This window comes from Balaenoptera physalus, assembly GCF_965194825.1.
Source record: "Balaenoptera physalus genome assembly, chromosome: 13".
Classification (NCBI taxonomy): Eukaryota; Metazoa; Chordata; class Mammalia; order Artiodactyla; family Balaenopteridae; genus Balaenoptera; species Balaenoptera physalus.
The window spans coordinates 17586179-17607267 of NC_138892.1; the positions used below are offsets into that span (position 1 = coordinate 17586179).

Below are 21089 nucleotides of genomic sequence, written 5' to 3' on the forward strand. Positions count from 1 at the left end.
CACTAGTTCTTATGAGCTAGTAATTAAGTTAAAAAAAATTTTTTTTCTAAACATCTCAGGCAAGCCTAGTGTGAGATGCAAGACTTGTAGTGAATTTAAAATTATATTTAACGTGCAGTGTGAGCTCATCAGGTATACTAAAGGATTATTTTTGGCTTTAAGACTTCATATGCTGTTTAAACAGAGTAGAGAGCATGTGGATTATTCAGTGATACATGAAACTATCCATCTTAACAGGTAAATATTGGGAAGATGGATTCACCCATTGAAAAGTGGAACCTAATAATTGGCAACTTGGCTTTAAAACAGGTAAGTGATACATATATTTGTTTACAGATCTTGAGTTTTACCTGTAAGAATGGAATAAATTTTAGTGCTCTTAAGTCTACCATTTAATTGTTTCAGGGGACCTAAAATAATAATTGGGTACTATGAACAAGTGATAGAATAAATGGATACCCATGGCTGCTGAAAGTTTTCTTTTCCTAGAAACTGATTAGATTCTTCTAAATATGAAAAATGTATAACATGCAAAATATAGAATAAATATATGAAATATCTTCTACCATAAGTATGTAATAGAGCCAGAATTTGAGTTAATATGTGTACAAATAAATATTTAGCACTTCATGGCTTAGGTGCTGTTTTTCTACTTTGATTTTTCTTTTTTTTCCACTGTAACAGCTCCTTTACTTTGCAGTGAAAATTGATTTGTATATTCTTTGCCTCTGAGTCCTTGTGGGATTTCTTTTTTTAATTCAAACAGAAAGTCACAAAAATTACAATCATCCTCATCAGTTCACTCAGTCCCATGTAATTAATTTTTTTTTCATCTTGATCTTTTGTTAGCACTTTTATGAGTTCATCAGTTTTTCATTAGAGTTCTGAAAATGCTTATTCATTCAGTTCAGCAGTACAATCAGTTACCAGAAACCTGTACTTGTCAGAGTCTTTTCCATGAATTCCTTGAAGATGAAACCCTCTTATAGGAACATGTTTGCAAAAGCATCAGAGTACACCCAGAACTGTCTGTAAATGACAAAAGACTTAAAAATGACCACGGTTAAAGATTTGATGAAAGTTCATAATAATGCAATTGACAAGGAAATTTAGTTATTTCTGAGATATACATTTTAAAGTAATGACTAGAATTATGACTTATAACATTATACCAGAACATATAAGATTTTTAGAAATTTCATGTAATGTCTGAAACATTTATATTAACATATTTCCATACAAATAACCCAATGAAAGTTTAGTATTAGTTGTTTTGTTTGTTTGTTTTTTTATACTGCAGGTTCTTATTAGTCATCAGTTTTATACACATCAGTGTATACATGTCAATCCCAATCGCCCAATTCAGCACACCACCATCCCCACCCCACTGCAGTTTTCCCCCCTTGGTGTCCATATGTCTGTTCTCTACATCTGTGTCTCAACTTCTGCCCTGCAAACCGGCTCATCTGTACCATTTTTCTAGGTTCCACATACATGCGTTAATATACGGTATTTGTTTTTCTCTTTCTGACTTACTTCACTCTGTAGGACAGTCTCTAGATCCATCCACGTCTCAACAAATGACTCAATTTCGTTCCTTTTTATGGCTGAGTAATATTCCATTGTATATATGTACCACCTCTTCTTTATCCATTCGTCTGTTGATGGGCATTTAGGTTGCTTCCATGACCTGGCTATTGTAAATAGTGCTGCAATGAACATTGGGGTGCATGTGTCTTTTTGAATTATGGTTTTCTCTGAGTATATGCCCAGTAGTGGGATTGCTGGATCATATGGTAAATCTATTTTTAGTTTTGTAAGGAACCTCCATACTGTTCTCCATAGTGGCTGTATCAATTTACATTCCCACCAACAGTGCAAGAGGGTTCCCTTTTCTCCACACCCTCTCCAGCATTTGTTGTTTGTAGATTTTCTGATGATGTCCATTCTAACTAGTGTGAGGTGGTACCTCATTGTAGTTTTGATTTGTATTTCTCTAATAATTAGTGATGTTGAGCATCTTTTCATGTACTTCTTGGCCATCTGTATGTCTTCTTTGGAAATGTCTATTTAGGTCTTCTGCCCACTTTTGGATTGGGTTGTTTGTTTTTTTAATATCGGGCTACACGAGCTGTTTATATATTTTGGAGATTAATCCTTTGTCCATTGATTCGTTTACAAATATTTTCTCCCATTCTGAGGGTTGTCTTTTTGTCGTTTATGGTTTCCTTTGCTGTGCAAAAGCTTTGAAGTTTCATTAGGTCCCATTTGTTTATTTTTCTTTTTATTTCCATTACTCTAGGAGGTGGATCAAAAAAGATCTTGCTGTGATTTATGTCAAAGAGTGTCCTTCCTATGTTTTCCTCTAAGAGTTTTATAGTGTCTGGTCTTACATTTAGGCCTCTAATCCATTTTGAGTTTATTTTTGTGTATGGTCTTAGGGAGTGTTCTAATTTCATTCTTTTACATGTAGCTGTCCAGTTTTCCCAGCACCACTTATTGAAGAGACTGTCTATTCTCCATTGTATATCTTTGCCTCCTTTGTCATAGATTAGTTGACCATAGGTGCGTGGGTTTATCTCTGGGCTTTCTATCTTGTTCCATTGATCTATGTTTCTGTTTTTGTGCCAGTACCATATTGTCTTGATTACTGTAGCTTTGTACTATAGTCTGAAGTCAGGGAGTCTGATTCCTCCAGCTCCGTTTTTTTCCCTCAAGACTGCTTTGGCTATTCGGGGTCTTCTGTGTCTCCATACAAATTTTAAGATGATTTGTTCCAGTTCTGTAAAAAAATGCCATTGGTAATTTGATAGAGATTGCATTGAATCTGTAGATTGCTTTGGGTAGTATAGTCATTTTCACAATATTGATTCTTCCAATCCAAGAACATGGTATATCTCTCCACCTGTTGGTATCATCTTTAATTTCTTTCATCAGTGTCTTATAGTTTTCTGCATACAGGTCTTTTGTCTCCCTAGGTAGGGTTATTCCTAGGTATTTTATTCTTTTTGTTGCAGTGGTAAATGGGAGTGTTTCCATAATTTCTCTTTCAGATTTTTCATCATTAGTGTATAGGAATGCAAGAGATAGCTGTGCATTAATTTTGTATCCTGCAACTTAACCAAATTCATTGATTAGCTCTAGTAGTTTTCTGGTGGCATTTTTAGGATTCTCTGTGTATAGTATCATGTCATCTGCAAACAGTGACAGTTTTACTTCTTCTTTTCCAATTTGTATTCCTTTTATTTCTTTTTCTTCTCTGATTGCCGTGGCTAGGACTTCCAAAACTGTGTTGAATAATAGTGGTGAGAGTGGACATCCTTGTCTCATTCCTGATCTTGGAGGAAATGCTTTCAGTTTTTCACCGTTGAGAATGATGTTTGCTGTGGGTTTGTTGTATATGGCCTTTATTATGTTGAGGTAGGTTCCCTTTATTCCCACTTTCTGGAGAGTTTTTATCATAAATGGGTGTTGAATTTTGTCAAAAGCTCTTTCTGCATCTATTGAGATCATCATATGGTTTTTATTCTTCAGTTTGTTAATATGGTGTATCACATTGATTGATTTGCATATATTGAAGAATCCTTGCATCCCTGGGATAAATCCCACTTGATCGTGGTGTATGATCCTTTTAATGTGTTGTTGGATTCTGTTTGCTAGTATTTTGTTGAGGATTTTTGCATCTATGTTCATCAGTGATATTGGTCTGTAATTTTCTTTTTTTGTAGTATCTTTGTCTGGTTTTGGTATCAGGGTGATGGTGGCCTCATAGAGTGAGTTTGGGAGTGTTCCTTCCTCTGCAATTTTTTGGAAGAGTTTGAGAAGGATGGGTGTTAGCTGTTCTCTAAATGTTTGATAGAATCCATCTGTGAAGCCATCTGGTCCTGGACTTTTGTTTGTTGGAAGATTTTTAATCACAATTTCAATTTCATTACTTGAGATTGGTCTGTTCATATTTTCTGTTTCTTCCTGGTTCATTCTTGGAAGGTTACACCTTTCTAAGAATTTGTCCATTTCTTCCAGGTTGTCCATTTTATTGGCATAGAGTTGCTTGTAGTAGTCTCTTAGGATGCTTTGTATTTCTGTGGTGTCTGTTGTAACTTCTCCTTTTTCATTTCTAATTTTATTGATTTGAGTCCTCTCCCTCTTTTTTTGATGAGTCTGGCTAATGGCTTATCAATTTTGTTTATCTTCTCAAAGAACCAGCTTTTAGTTTTATTGATCTTTGCTATTGTTTTCTTTGTTTCTATTTCATTTATTTCCGCTCTGATCTTTATGATTTCTTTCCTTCTGCTAACTTTGGGTTTTGTTTATTCTTCTTTCTCTAGTTCCTTTAGGTGTAAGGTTAGATTGTTTACTTGAGATTTTTCTTGTTTCTTTAAGTAGGCTTGTATAGCTATAAACTTCCCTCTTAGGACTGCTTTTGCTGCATACGATAGGTTTTGGATCGTCGTGTTTTCATTGTCATTTGTCTCTAGGTATTTTTTAATTTCCTCTTTGATTTCTTCAGTGATCTCTTGGTTATTTAGTAACGTATTGTTTAGCCTCCATGTGTTTGTGTTTTTTACGTTTTTTTCCCTGTAATTCATTTCTAATCTCATAGCGTTGTGGTCAGAAAAGATGCTTGATATGATTTCAATTTTCTTAAATTTACTGAGGCTTGATTTGTGACCCAAGATGTGATCTATCCTGGAGAATGTTCCATGCACACTTGAGAAGAAAGTGTAATCTGCTGTTTTTGGATGGAATGTCCTATAAATATCAATTAAATCTATCTGGTCTATTGTGTCATTTAAAGCTTCTGTTTCGTTATTTATTTTCATTTTGGATGATCTGTCCATTGGTGTAAGTGAGGTGTTAAAGTCCCCCACTATTATTGTGTTACTGTCGATTTCCTCTTTTATAGCTGTTAGCAGTTGCCTTATGTATTGAGGTGCTCCTATGTTGGGTGCATATATATTTATAATTGTTATATCTTCTTCTTGGATTGATCCCTTGATCATTATGTAGTGTCCTTCCTTGTCTCTTGTAACATTCTTTATTTTAAAGTCTATTTTATCTGATATGAGTATAGCTACTCCAGCTTTCTTTTGATTTCCATTTGCATGGAATATCTTTTTCCATCCCCTCACTTTCAGTCTGTATGTGTCCCTAGGTCTAAAGTGGGTCTCTTGTAGACAGCATATGTATGGGTCTTGTTTTTGTATCCATTCAGCGAGCCTGTGTCTTTTGGTCGGAGCATTTAATCCATTCACGTTTAAGGTAATTATCGATATGTATGTTCCTATGACCATTTTCTTAATTGTTTTGCATTTGTTTTTGTAGGTCCTTTTCTTCTCTTGTGTTTCCCGCTTAGAGAAGTTCCTTTAGCATTTGTTGTAGAGCTGGTTTGGTGGTGCTGAATTCTCTTAGCTTTTGCTTGTCTCTGAAGCTTTTGATTTCTCCATTGAATCTGAATGAGATCCTTGCCAGGTAATCTTGGTTGTAGTTTCTTCCCTTTCATCACTTTAAATATGTCATGCCACTCCCTTCTAGCTTGCAGAGTTTCTTCTGAGAAATCTGCTGTCAGCCTTCTGGGAGTTCCCTTGTATGTTATTTGTCATTTTTCCCCTGCTGCTTTCAATAATTTTTCTTTGTCTTTAATGTTTGCCAATTTGATTACTATGTGTCTCGGCGTGTTTCTCCTTGGGTTTATCCTGTATGGGACTCGCTGCGCTTCCTGGATTTGGGTGGCTATTTCCTTTCCCATGTTAGGGAAGTTTTCAACTATAATCTCTTCAAATATTTTCTCGGGTCCTTTCTCTCTCTCTTCTCCTTCTGGGACCCCTATAATGCGAATGTTGTTGCATTTAATGTTGTCTCAGAGGTCTCTTAGGCTGTCTTCATTTCTTTTCATTCTTTTTTCTTTAGTCTGTTCCGCAGCAGTGAATTCCACCATTCTGTCTTCCAGGTCACTTATCCGTTCTTCTGCCTCAGTTATTCTGCTGTTGATTCCTTCTAGTCTAGTTTTCATTTCAGTTATTGTATTGTTCATCTCTGTTTGTTTGTTCTTTAATTCTTCTAGGTTTTTGTTAAACATTCCTTGCATCTTCTCGATCTTTGCCTCCATTCTTATTCCGAGGTCCTGGATCATCCTCACTATCATTATTCTGAATTCTTTTACTGGAAGGTTGCCTATCTCCACTTCATTTAGTTGTTTTTCTGGGGTTTTATCTTGTTCTTTCATCTGGTATATAGCCTTCTGCCTTTTCATCTTGTCTATCTTTCTGTGAATGTCTACTTTGATTTTTTTAAAAGTAAATCCTCTATTTAATTAAACTTCACTTTTTAAATATATTATGGTAAGATGTTTGTTTAAGCTGAATTTTCCTTAATTTGTTAATGTTATCAGTGTTAATATAAATGAGCACATTAAATTGTCAATTACATATACATGAATTATATATAGATTACCTACAGTTCTTTCTAATCTCAGGGGAATATCTCTTTCTCTCCCACCACCCTCTCCTATCCCCAAGACAGAAGACTGCAGCCCCCTAGCACCTCTTTAGCAAGTGCGAGCTTAGGAAATGCTCACTAATTTTAATGTTAGGTCAACTAGGACATAATGTTGAGAACATGGTGGCAAACAATTTATTTCATGTAATGTTCAAAGACAAAGAAATAAAGGAAATTTTGGAATATAGGCTTTAATAAAATATCTGTGCAACTGCTTCTAAGATCACAGGGTTAGAAATAAGAAAATCTGGTATCTAATCTCAGCTCTGACATTAACTAGCTATATAACCTTTGTTAACTTAACCTTTCTGTGCTTAATTTTCCTCTTACTTTCCACAGTATTGCACTAGAGACGTGCATGATCCTTTTCAGCTCAAAACTGTAGGAATCTATGCTGGAGTAATAACCAAAATATCTAACAACCAGTAGACAACTATAAATTAATATATAAATTAAAATTTGAAAATATATTCCATTTTTTTCTTTAAATACCGTAAACTCTTACTAAGTTATATGAGTTGTAGTATAAATTATACATCAAATTATTCTAATAATTTTCCATCTCTGCTTTTAATTTTTCCTTTCACTCTTAGTCTCCACCCTTCCCTTGTCATCCTCTCTCCCCACAACTGTTGGTCAGGATGGGAGCCAATGATGACCGGGGATTCACTGATCCTAGTTGCCACAGCCTGAAGTCTGTGTCTTTGTCTCACTCCACCAAGGATGCATGAGAAACAGGGGTCCCTTGGGACCCCTTGGGGTCCCTCCTACTCATTGTGTGAGGTACTCACATATATTAAGTTCCTAAAATTCATCCTTGTTGTTATGTGAAATGTAATTCTTTAATTTTGATTGTTCATAACATTCTATCTAAGGCTGTACCTTCATTTATTTAGCCATTGCTTCTACTCAACAAAAACTGAACTCTCAAATGACTTCCAAACCACTGAAGAAATGGTTCCTTCTGAATTATTTCCCCTGGCTACACTAACTGAGCTCATCCCTCTTTGAACCAATTGATCTCTAGCTCAACTCTTTCTGTCCACAAAATATTCACTCCTGGGATTGCTAACTTCTTTCAGTATCTGAAGAGCTCCTATCTAAATATTCACTCCGGGCCCATCAGGACATAGTTGGTACCAGCCAGTGAGGCAGCAACTGGTTGGAGCCCAGTTACCTGTGGACAGAAGCAGAGGGGAGAAGAAAACAAGGTCAGGTGGAGGGTGGCGGTTGTGCTATCTCTCAAGCTTTATCCGCTAAAGCTCGTGAGGGAGTAGATGGCGTGGGGAGGGGTGTGGGATGGGTTAGCCATGTTCCTTCGACTAGAGGTAGTTATGGAGGGTAGAGGTGGGGAGCGATGGAAAGGGCAGAGGAGGCTCATGCTGGCATTAGCTGGGGTGTGTTCTTCTGACTATTAAATGGGATCCCAAGCAGATGATCTGTCACAGATTTCTTCACAATTGTACACAGTGGCCACCTCAACCTGTCCATAAATTGTCAAATAAAGCAAAGTTCCCAATCCCACTGAAGAATCATTACCTCACCAGGAGGGATGTGCCCTGCGCTTACATGTATTTATGGCTCCTGTTAACCTCCCCAGCTACTCCTTAACCCAGACTCTGCTCTTCTCTTGGGTACAATTGGGCATTTCCTTTGCAGGTTTACAGAATAGGACTTATTTATCTCAGGTGTGTGTGTGTGTGTGTGTGTGTGTGTGTGTGTGTGTGTGTGTGTGCGTGCGCATATGCTGTAAGTCTTACATAGGCTCCCTAGCTCTGTATTTCATTTCCAAGAAGTAAAAGCACTCTATTTTATTTCTAAGAAAAACCTTGGAATCACAGTGCTAAAATTTAAATCATTAATTAATTTTATTTCTTTTACATACCATATTATTTACTAACCAGTAAGAGAATGCTGAAGTATTTTAGCAACTGGCACAACCATAATGGTGCTTACAGCTTGACTCTCAGCTCTGAATCTGCTGTAATGAAAGATGTGGGGCTGGACTCTAGGATATCTGGACTTGCTGGCCCAGGCTTTTCCATTAATTTACTCTATGACAAGATCAGACTACTTGGGTTTTTCACCTGGAGCCCTGGATTCCAGTACATGGCTTGGCTTCAGAGAGTCTAAGCACCCAGAAGTTCTACTCACAATATTGAATGCATCTGTGTTTTCGTGGTGGGAAGAATCTATAAAATTTTTGCCAAATTGTCAAAGGAGTCCATGACACAAACACAGTTAAGAATCAGTGAACTGGAGATTCCTTCAGGGTTTCTTTTAGTTCTAGCATTCGACTAATAGGATTCTAAGAGTAGTTGCCTTTTTTTTTTTTTTTTCCCCCGAGGGTTGCTTTGTGCTACCACTGTAGGAAGTACTTTATACATTTATGTAATTCATTTAAATATCAAAATAACCCTTTCATGTTCAATATTATCATTATCATTTTTCAGATTAGGAGCTAAGGTTTTTATAGCACTAATCATGATTGTGACTATTTGTGAGGTTGTTTTTTAATGTCTGTCTCTCCCATTGACCAAGAGCTCTGTGAGGGTAGGAAGTAAATCTATTTTGACCACTGTTGTAGCCCAACACTAAGCATAGCGCCTTGTACATAGTAGATCCTAAATTAATGCTTGTTGGATGAATAAATTTAAATAGCTTGCCACAAGATTAAGTGGTATAGCTAGGAATCAAACTCTTATCATTTGATTGTAGAATCCAATCTTTTGCCAATACTGAGTCTAGAGTCAGACTTCAGTTATGTGGATTGGGTACTTTTCAGTCTTAAGATTGGTATTTTTTAAGGTGATCTGTGGGTTACACCATCAAAGTCACTTGGGGTGCTTGTTAAAACTTGATTCCTAGATCCCATTCCATACCTACTGCTGCCAGATCAGGGCACTTTGAGAACCCATCACCTTAGGGAATAGTAAAACTAAGATACAGTAGCTTCTTCAAAAGGTAAGGCAGCTCAATTACCATATATAATACTTTATTCTGACTCCTTGTATGCATATGTACGTCATAAAATAAAAAATGCATTTTCAAAATGAATAATTCTGTTGGATTTTATTAAAATTTTTTAAGGTTCAAGCAACAGTAGTCGGCTTTCTAGCAGCTGTGGCAGCAATTATATTGGGCTGGATTCCAGAGGGAAAATACTATCTAGATCATTCCATACTTTTGTGCTCTAGCAGTGTAGCAACTGCCTTCATTGCATCTCTTCTGCAGGGTAAGTAAATTTATAAATGTCTACTCTATAATATTTTACTTTCTAATTATTGATTTTCCATGTTAACTATTTTTATTTAAATGGTACTTGTTCATTATAAAAAACAGAGAAAAGTTATCTACAAACTTTTAAAATAGATTATTTCAGATATATTTATATATATTATACATGCGTAATCCTTAGTATAGAGCAAGCTTTCTGAGGTTGTGTCCCAGCTTTAGGTCCCGTGGTACAGCTCCCAGACAAGATCAGGAAAATAGTCTAGATATTCATTTGCTTCTGTAATTTAAATTAATTGAGAATCTCCTGTCTGGAAATCATGCAGAGCATTTACCAGCTTGTCATTTGAGTAACAAGTATTCCAGGAATTCTGAGTTTTAAAAGCAGTCCCTCTGGGTTTCCCTGGTGGCACAGTGGTTAAGAATCTGCCTGCCAATGCAGGGGACACAGGTTCGAGCCCTGGTCCGGGAAGATACCACATGCTGCGGAGCAACTAAGCCCACGCGCCACAGCTACTGAGCCTGCGCTCTAGAGCCTGCGCGCCACAGCTACTGAAGCCCGCATGCCTAGAGCCCGTGCTTCTCAACAAGAGAAGCCACCGCAATGCAAAGCCCGCGCACCGCAACGAAGAGTAGCACCCGCTCGCCGCAACTAGAGAAAGCCCACGCGCACCAACGAAGACGCAACGCAGCCAAAAATAAATAATTAATTGAAAAAAAAAAGCAGTCCCTCTGTTAAAACTTTTTAAAGTTTCAGATTTCAAAAAAATTCCTTTACTGTTTCTGTGGCAATACAAGTATAACCATATGCTTAACACAGCATATTGTTGGCTATAGAATGTTAAAGAGCCAGAAGACAAAAGAAGCCAGACAGACAAAATTTAATTTTATTATTAACGTTTAACTGCATTATAATTTTTTTAGTTGAGATATCATTCTTTATATTGATTTATTAATATCAACTTTATACTAGAGAACTAGCTTATTATGGAACAGTAATCATAAAGTCTTGGTGATTTTTATTTTATAATTGTCATCTTCTTATTTTAGATCACCAGCAATATTAAAAATGGAACACTCTACTGTCAGGTGATCATACAACAAAGCTAACTTTTTGGGCTAGGTTCTGGTAATTTAGAAACTCTTATTAAAATTAAGACCTGACTACCAAAATATTTTCAAGCATTTTATTTTAGTACTTAAATTGTACCAGGGGTAGTTTCTTGTCTTTATATAGAATTACTAGAATTGAATGGTGTTAACACTGGTGAAAGCATAGTGAAGTTATGCTATTGGAAAACTAATTTCTGGTAAAAAAAAAAAGGGTTAAAGCATTAGCACTCTGTTTCTTTAGGCTCATTTGCTTCTGTTTCCTCTCTAATATTGTTTCATTTAGAAAGAATTGTTTAAAATTTTTCAGACTAACAAGTATTTGTATTGCCTGGGATTTTTAAAACCATAAAAATTCAGAATTTAAAAATATATTTGTGGGCTTCCCTGGTGGCGCAGCAGTTGAGAATCTGCCTGCCAATGCAGGGGACACGGGTTCGAGCCCTGGTCCGGGAAGATCCCACATGCCGCGGAGCAACTAGGCCCATGAGCCACAATTACTGAGCCTGCACATCTGGAGCCTGTGCTCCGCAACAAGAGAGGCCGCGACAGTGAGAGGCCCGCGCACCGCGATGAAGAGTGGCCCCCGCTTGCCGCAACTAGAGAAAGCCCTCGCACAGAAACGAAGACCCGACACAGCCAAAAATAAATATAAATTAAAAAAAAATATATATATATATATTTGTTAGCCTTCTTACTTTTAATAATGTGTGTTCTAATTTTATGATAACTTGACCTTTATATATGTAGAGCAGATACTATTGACCACCTTTTGTAGGTGAGAAAACTGACTTTAAGTAAGGTGACTTGTCTGATTTCATCAGCTTGCTCACAGAAAAATCATAATTAAAACCCATTTCCCGCCTCCCAGCTCTTTCCACTGGTCCATGATGGCAAAATATTTGTTTTCAGCTGAAAAGTTATAGACAGCATTCTTTCATAGGAGAACTCTCCACATTGATCTTTAAATGTGCTGATTTTGAAAAAAAAATTTATATGATCACATATTGATTATTGTATAATACGTTTAAGTTTTTTTCCTGCTATTGTTTTTTTCTGTTTACAATGATATTATGGGAAAGGTAAGTCCATAGATTGAAAAAGCCTCCAGAATATAAGACGTGAGACATGGAACAAAAATTCTACTTTCAGTAATTTGCCTTTACGGGGTTGTAGAAAAAACACTGTTACTTACAAGCTATGTGACCTTATGCAAGAATTTAAACCTACTCCTAGGACCTCAGTTTTATTATCTATAAAGTGAGTATGTTAGAATAAAATCATTTAGAGTCATTTTCAGTCTAAAAATGCAGTGAGATTCTGGTTTTTGTCTGTAGCCATATTTAGGCTTCCATATTGATTTATGGTTAGCACATAAATGAACTAATCTTAAATTTTCTCTGCCCTGCATACTCTTAATGTGTTGGCATGAGAAAATCTATACAATTGGGTATGGCTGTAATGCTATCATTTTTCTCCCATTTCTATATTCAAGAATATAAGAATTTAAAAGTATAAGTACACAGTCACATTTTCATCTTCTGTTGTTATAGGTTCATAGACAGAAACTTGGGGTTTAAAAAATATCCTTTACAAAGACTGCTTCTTGTATTCTGGCCTCCAGTGTTCAAAATTTAATTACTTCCCTCTTCTTAATACTTCAACACTTTTTAATAATAAAATGAAGCAAGCATTTCTGGCTACCACTATGTAAACAAACCTGGTTTTGTTGCCCTTCTTCCCAATTGCTATGTGTATAAATATGACTCACGTTTTTATTTATTTTTTATTTATTTATTAATTTTTGGCTGCGTTGGGTCTTCGTTGTGGTGCACAGGCTTCTCATTGTGGTGGCTTCTCTTGCTGCGGAGCACGGGCTCTAGGTGTGCCAGCTTCAGTAGTTGTCGCTCGCAGGCTCCAGAGCGCAGGCTCAGTAGTTGTGGCGCACGGGCTTAGTTGCTCCACGGCATGTGGGATCTTCCCAGACCAGGGCTTGAACCCGTGTCTCCTGCGTTGGCAGGCGGATTCTTAACCACTGTGCCACCAGGGAAGTCCTTAAATATGACTCACCTTTCTTTGACATTTTCATACTTTATTTGAGGGTTAAAATATAATCTTTGGCTTTGATACACATGAATACATTACATCTAAGACATGCATGTTACTAAATTTGGAACTTTAATGTTATTTTACAGTAGCTCTTCAGGTCTCTAAATGCAACATTGAACTTCTCAGATCTTTTGTGATCCCCACTTGGAATTTGTTGAAAGACATTTTGCCAAAGCATTCAAGTAAAATGTTTTGTTTGCTTTAGTCAGCTTATCTAAGCAGTCTAACCGGAAGTGACACACTGTTTGTCTAGCCTATGTATTTCAATATTTCGGGGAATTGATTTTCTTTAAATTATAGCAGAAAAAGTAATGAGCTTTATTTTTTTCTAGGAATAATAATGGTTGGGGTTATCGTTGGTTCAAAGAAGACTGGGATAAATCCCGATAATGTTGCTACACCCATTGCTGCTAGTTTTGGTGACCTTATAACTCTTGCCATATTAGCTTGGATAAGTCAGGGTTTGTACTCCTGTCTTGGTAAGTTGACTTGAAATTAACTATAATGCATTATTCAGAGTCTCTTTAAATAAATATTGTTGCAGCAATGTCATGACTCTGGCGGCCTTCATCTGTGTTAGAACTGTAGTTGAGGCTGATTAGAACAATAACTGTTACTTGTTGTACACCTACTATGTGTTGTGGTTCTCACATATTTTTCTCTTCTTAAAGAGTTTAAAACTCTAAAAGATAAGGATTATCATTTCTAATTTCAGATGAGAAAACTGAGGATCATAAAGGTTATGTGTGTTACGCACTGTTGGTAGGAAGGTTGAACACAGATCTGTCATAGTCTATGAATTCTGCCCTTTCCTCTGAATGTGTAGCCACTGATGGGTCAACCCACAGGATTCTGATATGTGTGTTGCACTGTTATCTCAAAACATAAGGTTATGGTGGAGTTTGAAATTTAGTGATTTTTCCCCCTTTCAGAAACCAACGTGGCAATTAATACTAACAACCAAAAATCACCATGAAAATGAGCCTGAATGCTGTGTGAATTTGGAGTCATCTTATATATGTGATTCCTGGTAATAGTAATAGGGTATTTATAGAATGTAATGGATTGTTTTAATGCAAATTTATACTGTGTGGCTATTGTCAATGTAGCTGTATGATTTGTGAGCATAGGTTAAGCGCTAAAAGTTGGTTGTAGTTTCATTTTTTTTGATGCCACATTTTTAAAAAATTAAAAGAAAATAGAAACCCACAATAATACAAAAAAAAAAAAAAGAGAGACAGAGACAGAGAGAGAGAGAGTTTATAAGCCAAGGCAGAAGCAAACATTTATTCACATATCCTCATATATTTTCATGGATTCTAGACAGATTTACGGTATACTTTAGAATAAATCTAAAGTATATTTGGTTTGTAGAAGTAAGAGTCTCAGTTAAATGTTTTTGAACTAAAGAAAGGGCTCTAACCTGTCAAAGACAGTCATTTTCTACTACTTTTGGAGATATCAAGAGAAATTTCATGTAGTATATAAAATTACCATAAATTATTTAATGACATAAAAACAATACTCATTAAGACTTGATATGTATGTTAAAAGAAAATTCTCATTTAGAAGATAAGATGTGTCTACTTGAAGTAAGGTAGAAGACAATAAATGATCAATGGCCCAAATGTAAGATCTTGTTCCCATAAAAAAGAAAAGTGTATTATTTGCAGACTTGGGTACTTAAATTACCATGATGTCAGCTGCCTGCCAAATACCAGGGTGTCTCCACCAGTTGAAGCTATTGAAGAATGTTATCATAATAAATATGACAATTGTTATAATGATACAGACTATTATGATATTCCATAAGATAAATCAACTTCTGAGGAATTTATTTTTAAAAATTATACAAGTGATAAACTCCTTATAAAAGACTTAACATAATGTGTTATTCTCTAAAGCTTTCAATATTTTGAGTGTTATAGATGATATATTAGTAGTTTAACTAGATCAGGAAATTTAAAAAGTGAAATGTAATGAGACCATAGTTTTGTAAAATAATTTTATTATTAAATATTGCTTAGCCTTTTCTAGGCCTTTACTTGTCTTCTGAAAGTTGGCTCAAAGTAATTCAAGGTGAACTAATTAAAACAGGATCTTTTACATTTCGTCTGTATCATTTGTTTCCCTAAAATTATATTTTTTAATGGGCTACCGATTGATTCCACAGTTAATTTAAAGGTGTTTCTGAAGTGCCAGTTTTGGATTTCTACAATAAAGTGTTTGCATTTTGAGCACTAGGGGGCCTCATAGGACCAGCAGTTGGAAGCCTCTTATTGGCGGTATTCTGAACACAGAGATTAGGAACGGGCATATTTAAATTCCAAGATCACATTCATCCTGCTGAGTGGGATGCCTAGCTCTTGGAGACAGAGTTCAATTCCTGAACTATATTGGAAATACTTAGCTGTCTTTAGAGATAAAAAGAGGACTTCATGGCAGCCATATGCTTTGGTTATAAATAGAGGCCATGAATTATGTGGCTCTCAAAGAATTGGACATTGATAAAAGTCTCACTTAACTCCTCACTTAGAGTTTGGCTATTCAGAAATGACTTAGAACAGCTCCGCTGGCGTTCTGTTAGCTTCGGTACAAGTACTGAGGCTCGCTCTACATTCATTCAGTGTGCTACCTTTCTTTCACTCCTGATAAAACGTGCTGAATTCTGATATCTGAAGTAAATATGGAATTTCCCCCCTTCTCACCTCTCCAGTTCTCCAGAAAAAGACCAAAGAAACAAAGCTTTGTTTACTGTTACTGACTTTATTTTTGTAGTCACCCTGAGGAAGTCTTTATTGCTTAGTGAACAAAGTTAAAGTTTTAACTTGGTGTTCAGGCCTCCTGGAGTCTTAGTTACCTCCTCCAGCTCCTGCCTGCTCCTCCCTTTCTTATACCTCTTTCCTTTCTTGTACTCCAGCCAAACTCAGCCATTTACTGACTCTCATACGCCACCTGTGATTTTTGTCTTTTCTTTCTTATGTCATTCCCCTCCTCCATGAAGGCCAGTCAGAACCCTCATTTTTCAAAACTAAATTCATAAATTTCCCTAATCTTAGGTAATCTTTTTCTCCTCTGAATTCCTATAGCACTTTATTGACACTTCTCTTAAGTCATTCTTTATATTTGGCCAGTCATTTTATAGCTTTTTAAGTAAGTGTAGTATCTTCCCTTATGATGGTATAAGCCTCTTGAGGACAAAACTGTGTCTTTATTTTATTTATTTGTTTTGTTGACCCCATAGTGCCATATACATAGTGGATGTTAAATAAATAGCACTTCAGCAAATGTTTTATTCCTTTTGAAAGCTATCCAATTAATGTGAATAGAAATTATTCAGGAAGTGGTATATGTATGGAAAATGAAGGATAGTTATCCCTCTAAATGACTTTGCCACAGTACCTGTCCAATAACATAATAGATTGTAATGAAAAAATGATCCTTTCAATGAGGACATAGTATTAGGAAAATAGCGTATACTGCCTTAGCAGAAAGTATCTAGAAATTAGTATCACCATAAAAAAATTAAAATGGCAACATGTGGCTAGAAAAAATCTATTTCAAATGAAAATAGAAGAGGAGGGACTTCCTTGGTAGTCCAGTGGTTAAGACTCCACCTTCCAATGCAGGGGACACAGGTTCGATCCCTGGTTGGGGAGCTAAGATCCCACATGCCTCACGGCCAAAAAGCCAAAACATAAAACAGAAGCAATAGTCGAACAAATTCAATGAAGACTTTAAAGAAAAAAATGGTCCATATCAAAAAAAAAAATCTTAAAAAAAAAATAAAAGAGGAAATAGAAAGTCAGTTTAGAGAGTAATCTAAGCTCTAGATTATGATATGCTTAGGTATGACGTGCAGAGAAAATATAAAGACATTTATTCATCCATATGGTAATCTTTAAACATGTAGTAATTTTTAAAAGCTATTAAAAGGATCTAACGTTGGGCCAGTAACTGAAATACCTGTACACAATGATTGTTGCCTTTTCTTTTTCTTGTATGCATAATTTTAAGAGGATTTTAAAGACTCTTGTTCAATTATTTATAACTACATGGCTATGTAATTCTTGTATGTACATGATATATACTGATTTGAAAAATTATCAGCTTTTCTCTCTTTAGGCAAGATCTGAGAAGCAAAATGTTGATTCATTTCTCATTTCTCAAGGTTAACTTTAAAAAGATGGCCTAAGAAGCAATAAGCTCTAAGAGCAATAACATTCGGCCTCAGATTGTTACTTGGGTCCTGTGGAGACTAACAGGGATGCCATCTGGTTATTTACAAAACATTCTAGAGTATCACTGCCTTGATGTGGTGATGTAAGTAGAATGTAAAATTATCGTGCATGTCGCTCTTCTACAGAGTTCTGTTGCACCATATGATCTCAGTTTAGAGTGATTCCTAGAAGGTCAGTCTAGTGAGGAAATTCTGATGGTTATTATAAAGGGCATTTTAAAAAGTGTTTACAACTTTCCATGCCCATTGCTTTCTTGTTTGCACACAAACAGCTAATATATAAAAATGTCACTCATAGCAGCTACATATTTCAGAAGAATTTAGGGTGAAAATAATGAATGCTATTAATGAAATTATGTAACAGCAGTTACAAAATGCCACCAACAATCCAGATAAATGTGAAAGCCATGAATCAAAAAGATGGCAGTTATGTTTCACAGTTAAGTGGAATCATAGCAATTTGAACCACTTTAGCTGTGTTAATCCTTACCTTTCTGTAGTTCACCTATATCATGGAATCAGAACCGAGGTACACAGACATTTATTAGGCTTAAAATTCTACAGTTTTATCTATAGTCCTGCATTCGTTTCCATTGCTGCTGTAACAAATTACCACAACCTTGTGGCTTAAAACAACAGTAATTAATTTTCGTACAGTTCTGGAGGTCAAAGTCCAAGATGAGTTTGTTATTCAGGGCTAAAATGAAGGTGTCAGCAGGGCTTGTTCCTTCTGGAGATTTCAGGGGAAATCGTTCCTTAACTTGTTTCATTTTCTGGTAGCTGCTAGCATTCCTTGGCTTGCAGCCACATTACTGATCTCTGCTTCTGTGGTCACATTATTTTGTCTTCTGTAGTCAAATTCCTGTCTACTTCCTGCCTATAAGTACACACCTGTGATTACTTTAGGGCTTACTCATATAATCCAGGATAATCTCCCTATTTCAAATCCTTGACTTAATCACATCTGCAAAGCCCCTTTTGGCATAGAAGGTAACATTCCCTGGTTCCAGAGATTAGGATATGGATGTCTTTGAGGACCATTATTCAGCCTACCACATTACACAAGATGATATACCCAGAAATTAATACAAAATATTATTATTATTTTTTTTTTCACACACACACACACACTGTATTTTATTTTTACAAGAGATAAATAGACTGACACCAAGCATTGTACATGGATGACCACAACAAAAGCAACAATGATTGCAATTACCAAACATGAAACACACTCATACTATGTCATAATATTGACATTCAGTCCAGTAATCCTCCACTGTAACAGCTCCTTTACTTTAATACAAAATATTATTTTGACTAGGGTCATTTAAATGTATTTGATTTAGAAGGCAGACACTTTTAGGTTTTGATATTAATGCAGAAGTTCATGGTTGGCTTTTAATCAACCAGTTTCTCTTACTGATTGTGTCATTAGTGGTTTTCTGAAAGTAATTCTTTAATTATCTATAAAACACCAATATATCCTAAAAAGAGGAATATTTTAGCACCTTTCCCTTTTTGTATATTTGTAATTTCCACCTAACCATTGGATTAGAATTTAGCCAGGGAAAAGGTAAGAGGGTCCTATACAATTAAACATATGATTTAATTTGGTGGGAGTGGGCATGTTAGATTTGCAGGAAATTGAAATACAATACATTTGCAGTAAATCATTTTAGATATTTTGATTTTACCATGGTTTTCCCATTCTTTTTTTTTAATGTTAAAAAATTTTATTTGGAGATAATTTTAAACTTATAGAATAGTTGCAAAAATAAAATAGTACAAAAAACCCTGTATACCCTGTACCCATGTTCACCAAATGTTAACATTTTACCCCATTTACTTTATCTTTTATTCTGTCCATCTGTCTGTATGAATATATGTATGTTCTTTATCTTTTATAACGTTGACATTTTTAAAGAATATAGTACTCCCTCCTTTTTTTTCATCGTTGGAACTTTAAAAAATTGAGCTATAATTCAATTATATCATACAATTCACCTTTTAAAAGTGTACAATTCAGTAGTTTTGGCATAGTTATAAGATTGTGAAACCTATTATCTCATTCCAGAACATTTTCATCACCCCAGAAAGAAACTTTAGCAGTCACTCCCCATTCCACCCTCCCCCCAGCACTGACAACCACTAATCTAGTTTCTGTCTTTATGGATTTGCCTATTTTAGACATTTCAAAAAATGGAATCATACAATATGTGACCTTTTATATCCGGTTTCCTTCAATTAGTATGTTTTCAAGGTTCATGCTTTAGCATAAATCAGTACTGAATACCATGCAGTACTGAATAATATTTCATTGTATGGGTTAATAATATGGCTGAATAATATTCCATTGTATGGATATATCACATTTTGTTTATCCATTTACCATTAGTTGGACATTTGGGTTACACCCACTTTTTGGCTATTACGAATAATGCTGCTTTGAACATTGTCGTATATGTTTTTGTGTGAACATATGTTTTCAATTCTATTGGTATATACCTAGGAGTGGAATTTCTAGATCATATGATAACTCTTTAACTTTTTGAGGAACTGCCCACTCATTATTTTTTATTTCTTTCCTGAGAAATTTTTCCCCCTCTTTGACAATTCAGGGCAATGATTCTGGAGTTAGGATGGTGAGTGTTTTCTTCAACTTAAGATATCCTTCCAGAGATGTGATGTTGAGAATAAATTAAAAGCTTGGCATGGTGCTCCTCTCTTGACCTGAAGATGAAATACTAAGACAACCTAGCAGAATAGTTCTTTTCAGTTGTGTTTAGTGGGTTTTAATGCGTTTAGTTTGCTGTTTGAGTCTATAAAGAGATTGTTGGTAACCTTAGTTGTTTTAGGAGGTAAGAATGCTTCCTAATTGGAATGTTATTTATCCCTATCTAATGGTTTAGCAAGGAGAACTGGAAATCCATCCAATAAAAGTTTTGCATCTTTTAAAAAGCTATGGAGAAAATGACTCTATATGTAGCACTAGTCATGTCCCTTTAAATGGAAGGAAATATTTAAATGAATTTTGTTAGCATAATCATTTTGAAGATGTGATGGCAAATCCAGCTAAAGTCATGAGTGTAAAATTTGTTTGGGTATTATTTTAATATTTATAGTAATTGTTCCTACCTGATTTGAAAAAAATTGAGTTTCTATCTAATTTAAACATCTTAATCATAGGTGAGGAGATCTTTAAATATGTTAAAATGATAAAATATAAAACTCAGTCCAAGAGAAGGGTGTGAATAACAGTTGAAGAATTTTGTGAGATGTCAGAAAAATTTAGTAACATTTAACTTAAATCTAAGGCTGTAGGCTACAAAGACTGTGAGATCAACTCTGTGTTTAAGTTATGAATTCCCTACCATACAAAATATGTATTAGAGTCCTTGAGAAAAATGCAGGAGTGTCCTGGCTGAGATGTCTGACCATAATAAAAGCTTGATCAGCTAAAATGGTATTACCAAAAATGTCTTGGGATGATGCAACTGTTTCAGGATTGGGTAGGCAACTTTTAACCCTAGGGAGATTTAGAACTAAGTATAAAAATATTTGAGAATCAAATTTATGGTATGAATGATTTTATGCTAAAGAGACAGTACACATTTTTAAATATACTTGTTACTTAGCCCATTACAGTAACATGTCCATTTTAAAAGTAATAATTATGTAATTAATTTATTCTTGTGATTGTTAAATAGAAATCTTATCACATTTATATACATTTTATGAATATTTATGAAAACATAAGACTAACCATATTTGTACATATAATTTATTAGATTTAGAAAGATTACTTTAAGTATTAGGAAACTTTTGTGAGATAAGTGAAATGTCTAAAGTAAATAGAATATTTCAGGGTATTTAACTAAGTTTATAAATGCAACCA

The 21089-nt window shown here is 35.3% G+C and overlaps 1 protein-coding gene and 1 long non-coding RNA gene across 8 annotated transcripts in view; both read left to right on the forward strand.

The window, feature by feature from the left end:
* LOC309640631 overlaps positions 1-21089 on the forward strand; it is a 317179-nt gene that overhangs the window by 203581 nt on the left and 92509 nt on the right. The window lies entirely within an intron of this gene.
* The window catches only part of SLC41A2 (solute carrier family 41 member 2), a 135867-nt gene that overhangs the window by 56278 nt on the left and 58500 nt on the right, over positions 1-21089 (forward strand). For all 7 annotated transcript variants that reach the window (XM_082419441.1, XM_082419442.1, XM_082419444.1 and 4 more), the window contains 3 exons: positions 238-309; positions 9589-9733; positions 13284-13430. In XM_082419441.1, coding sequence (XP_082275567.1) covers positions 238-309; positions 9589-9733; positions 13284-13430 — 364 coding nt within the window. The remainder of the gene's footprint in view (positions 1-237; positions 310-9588; positions 9734-13283; positions 13431-21089) is intronic.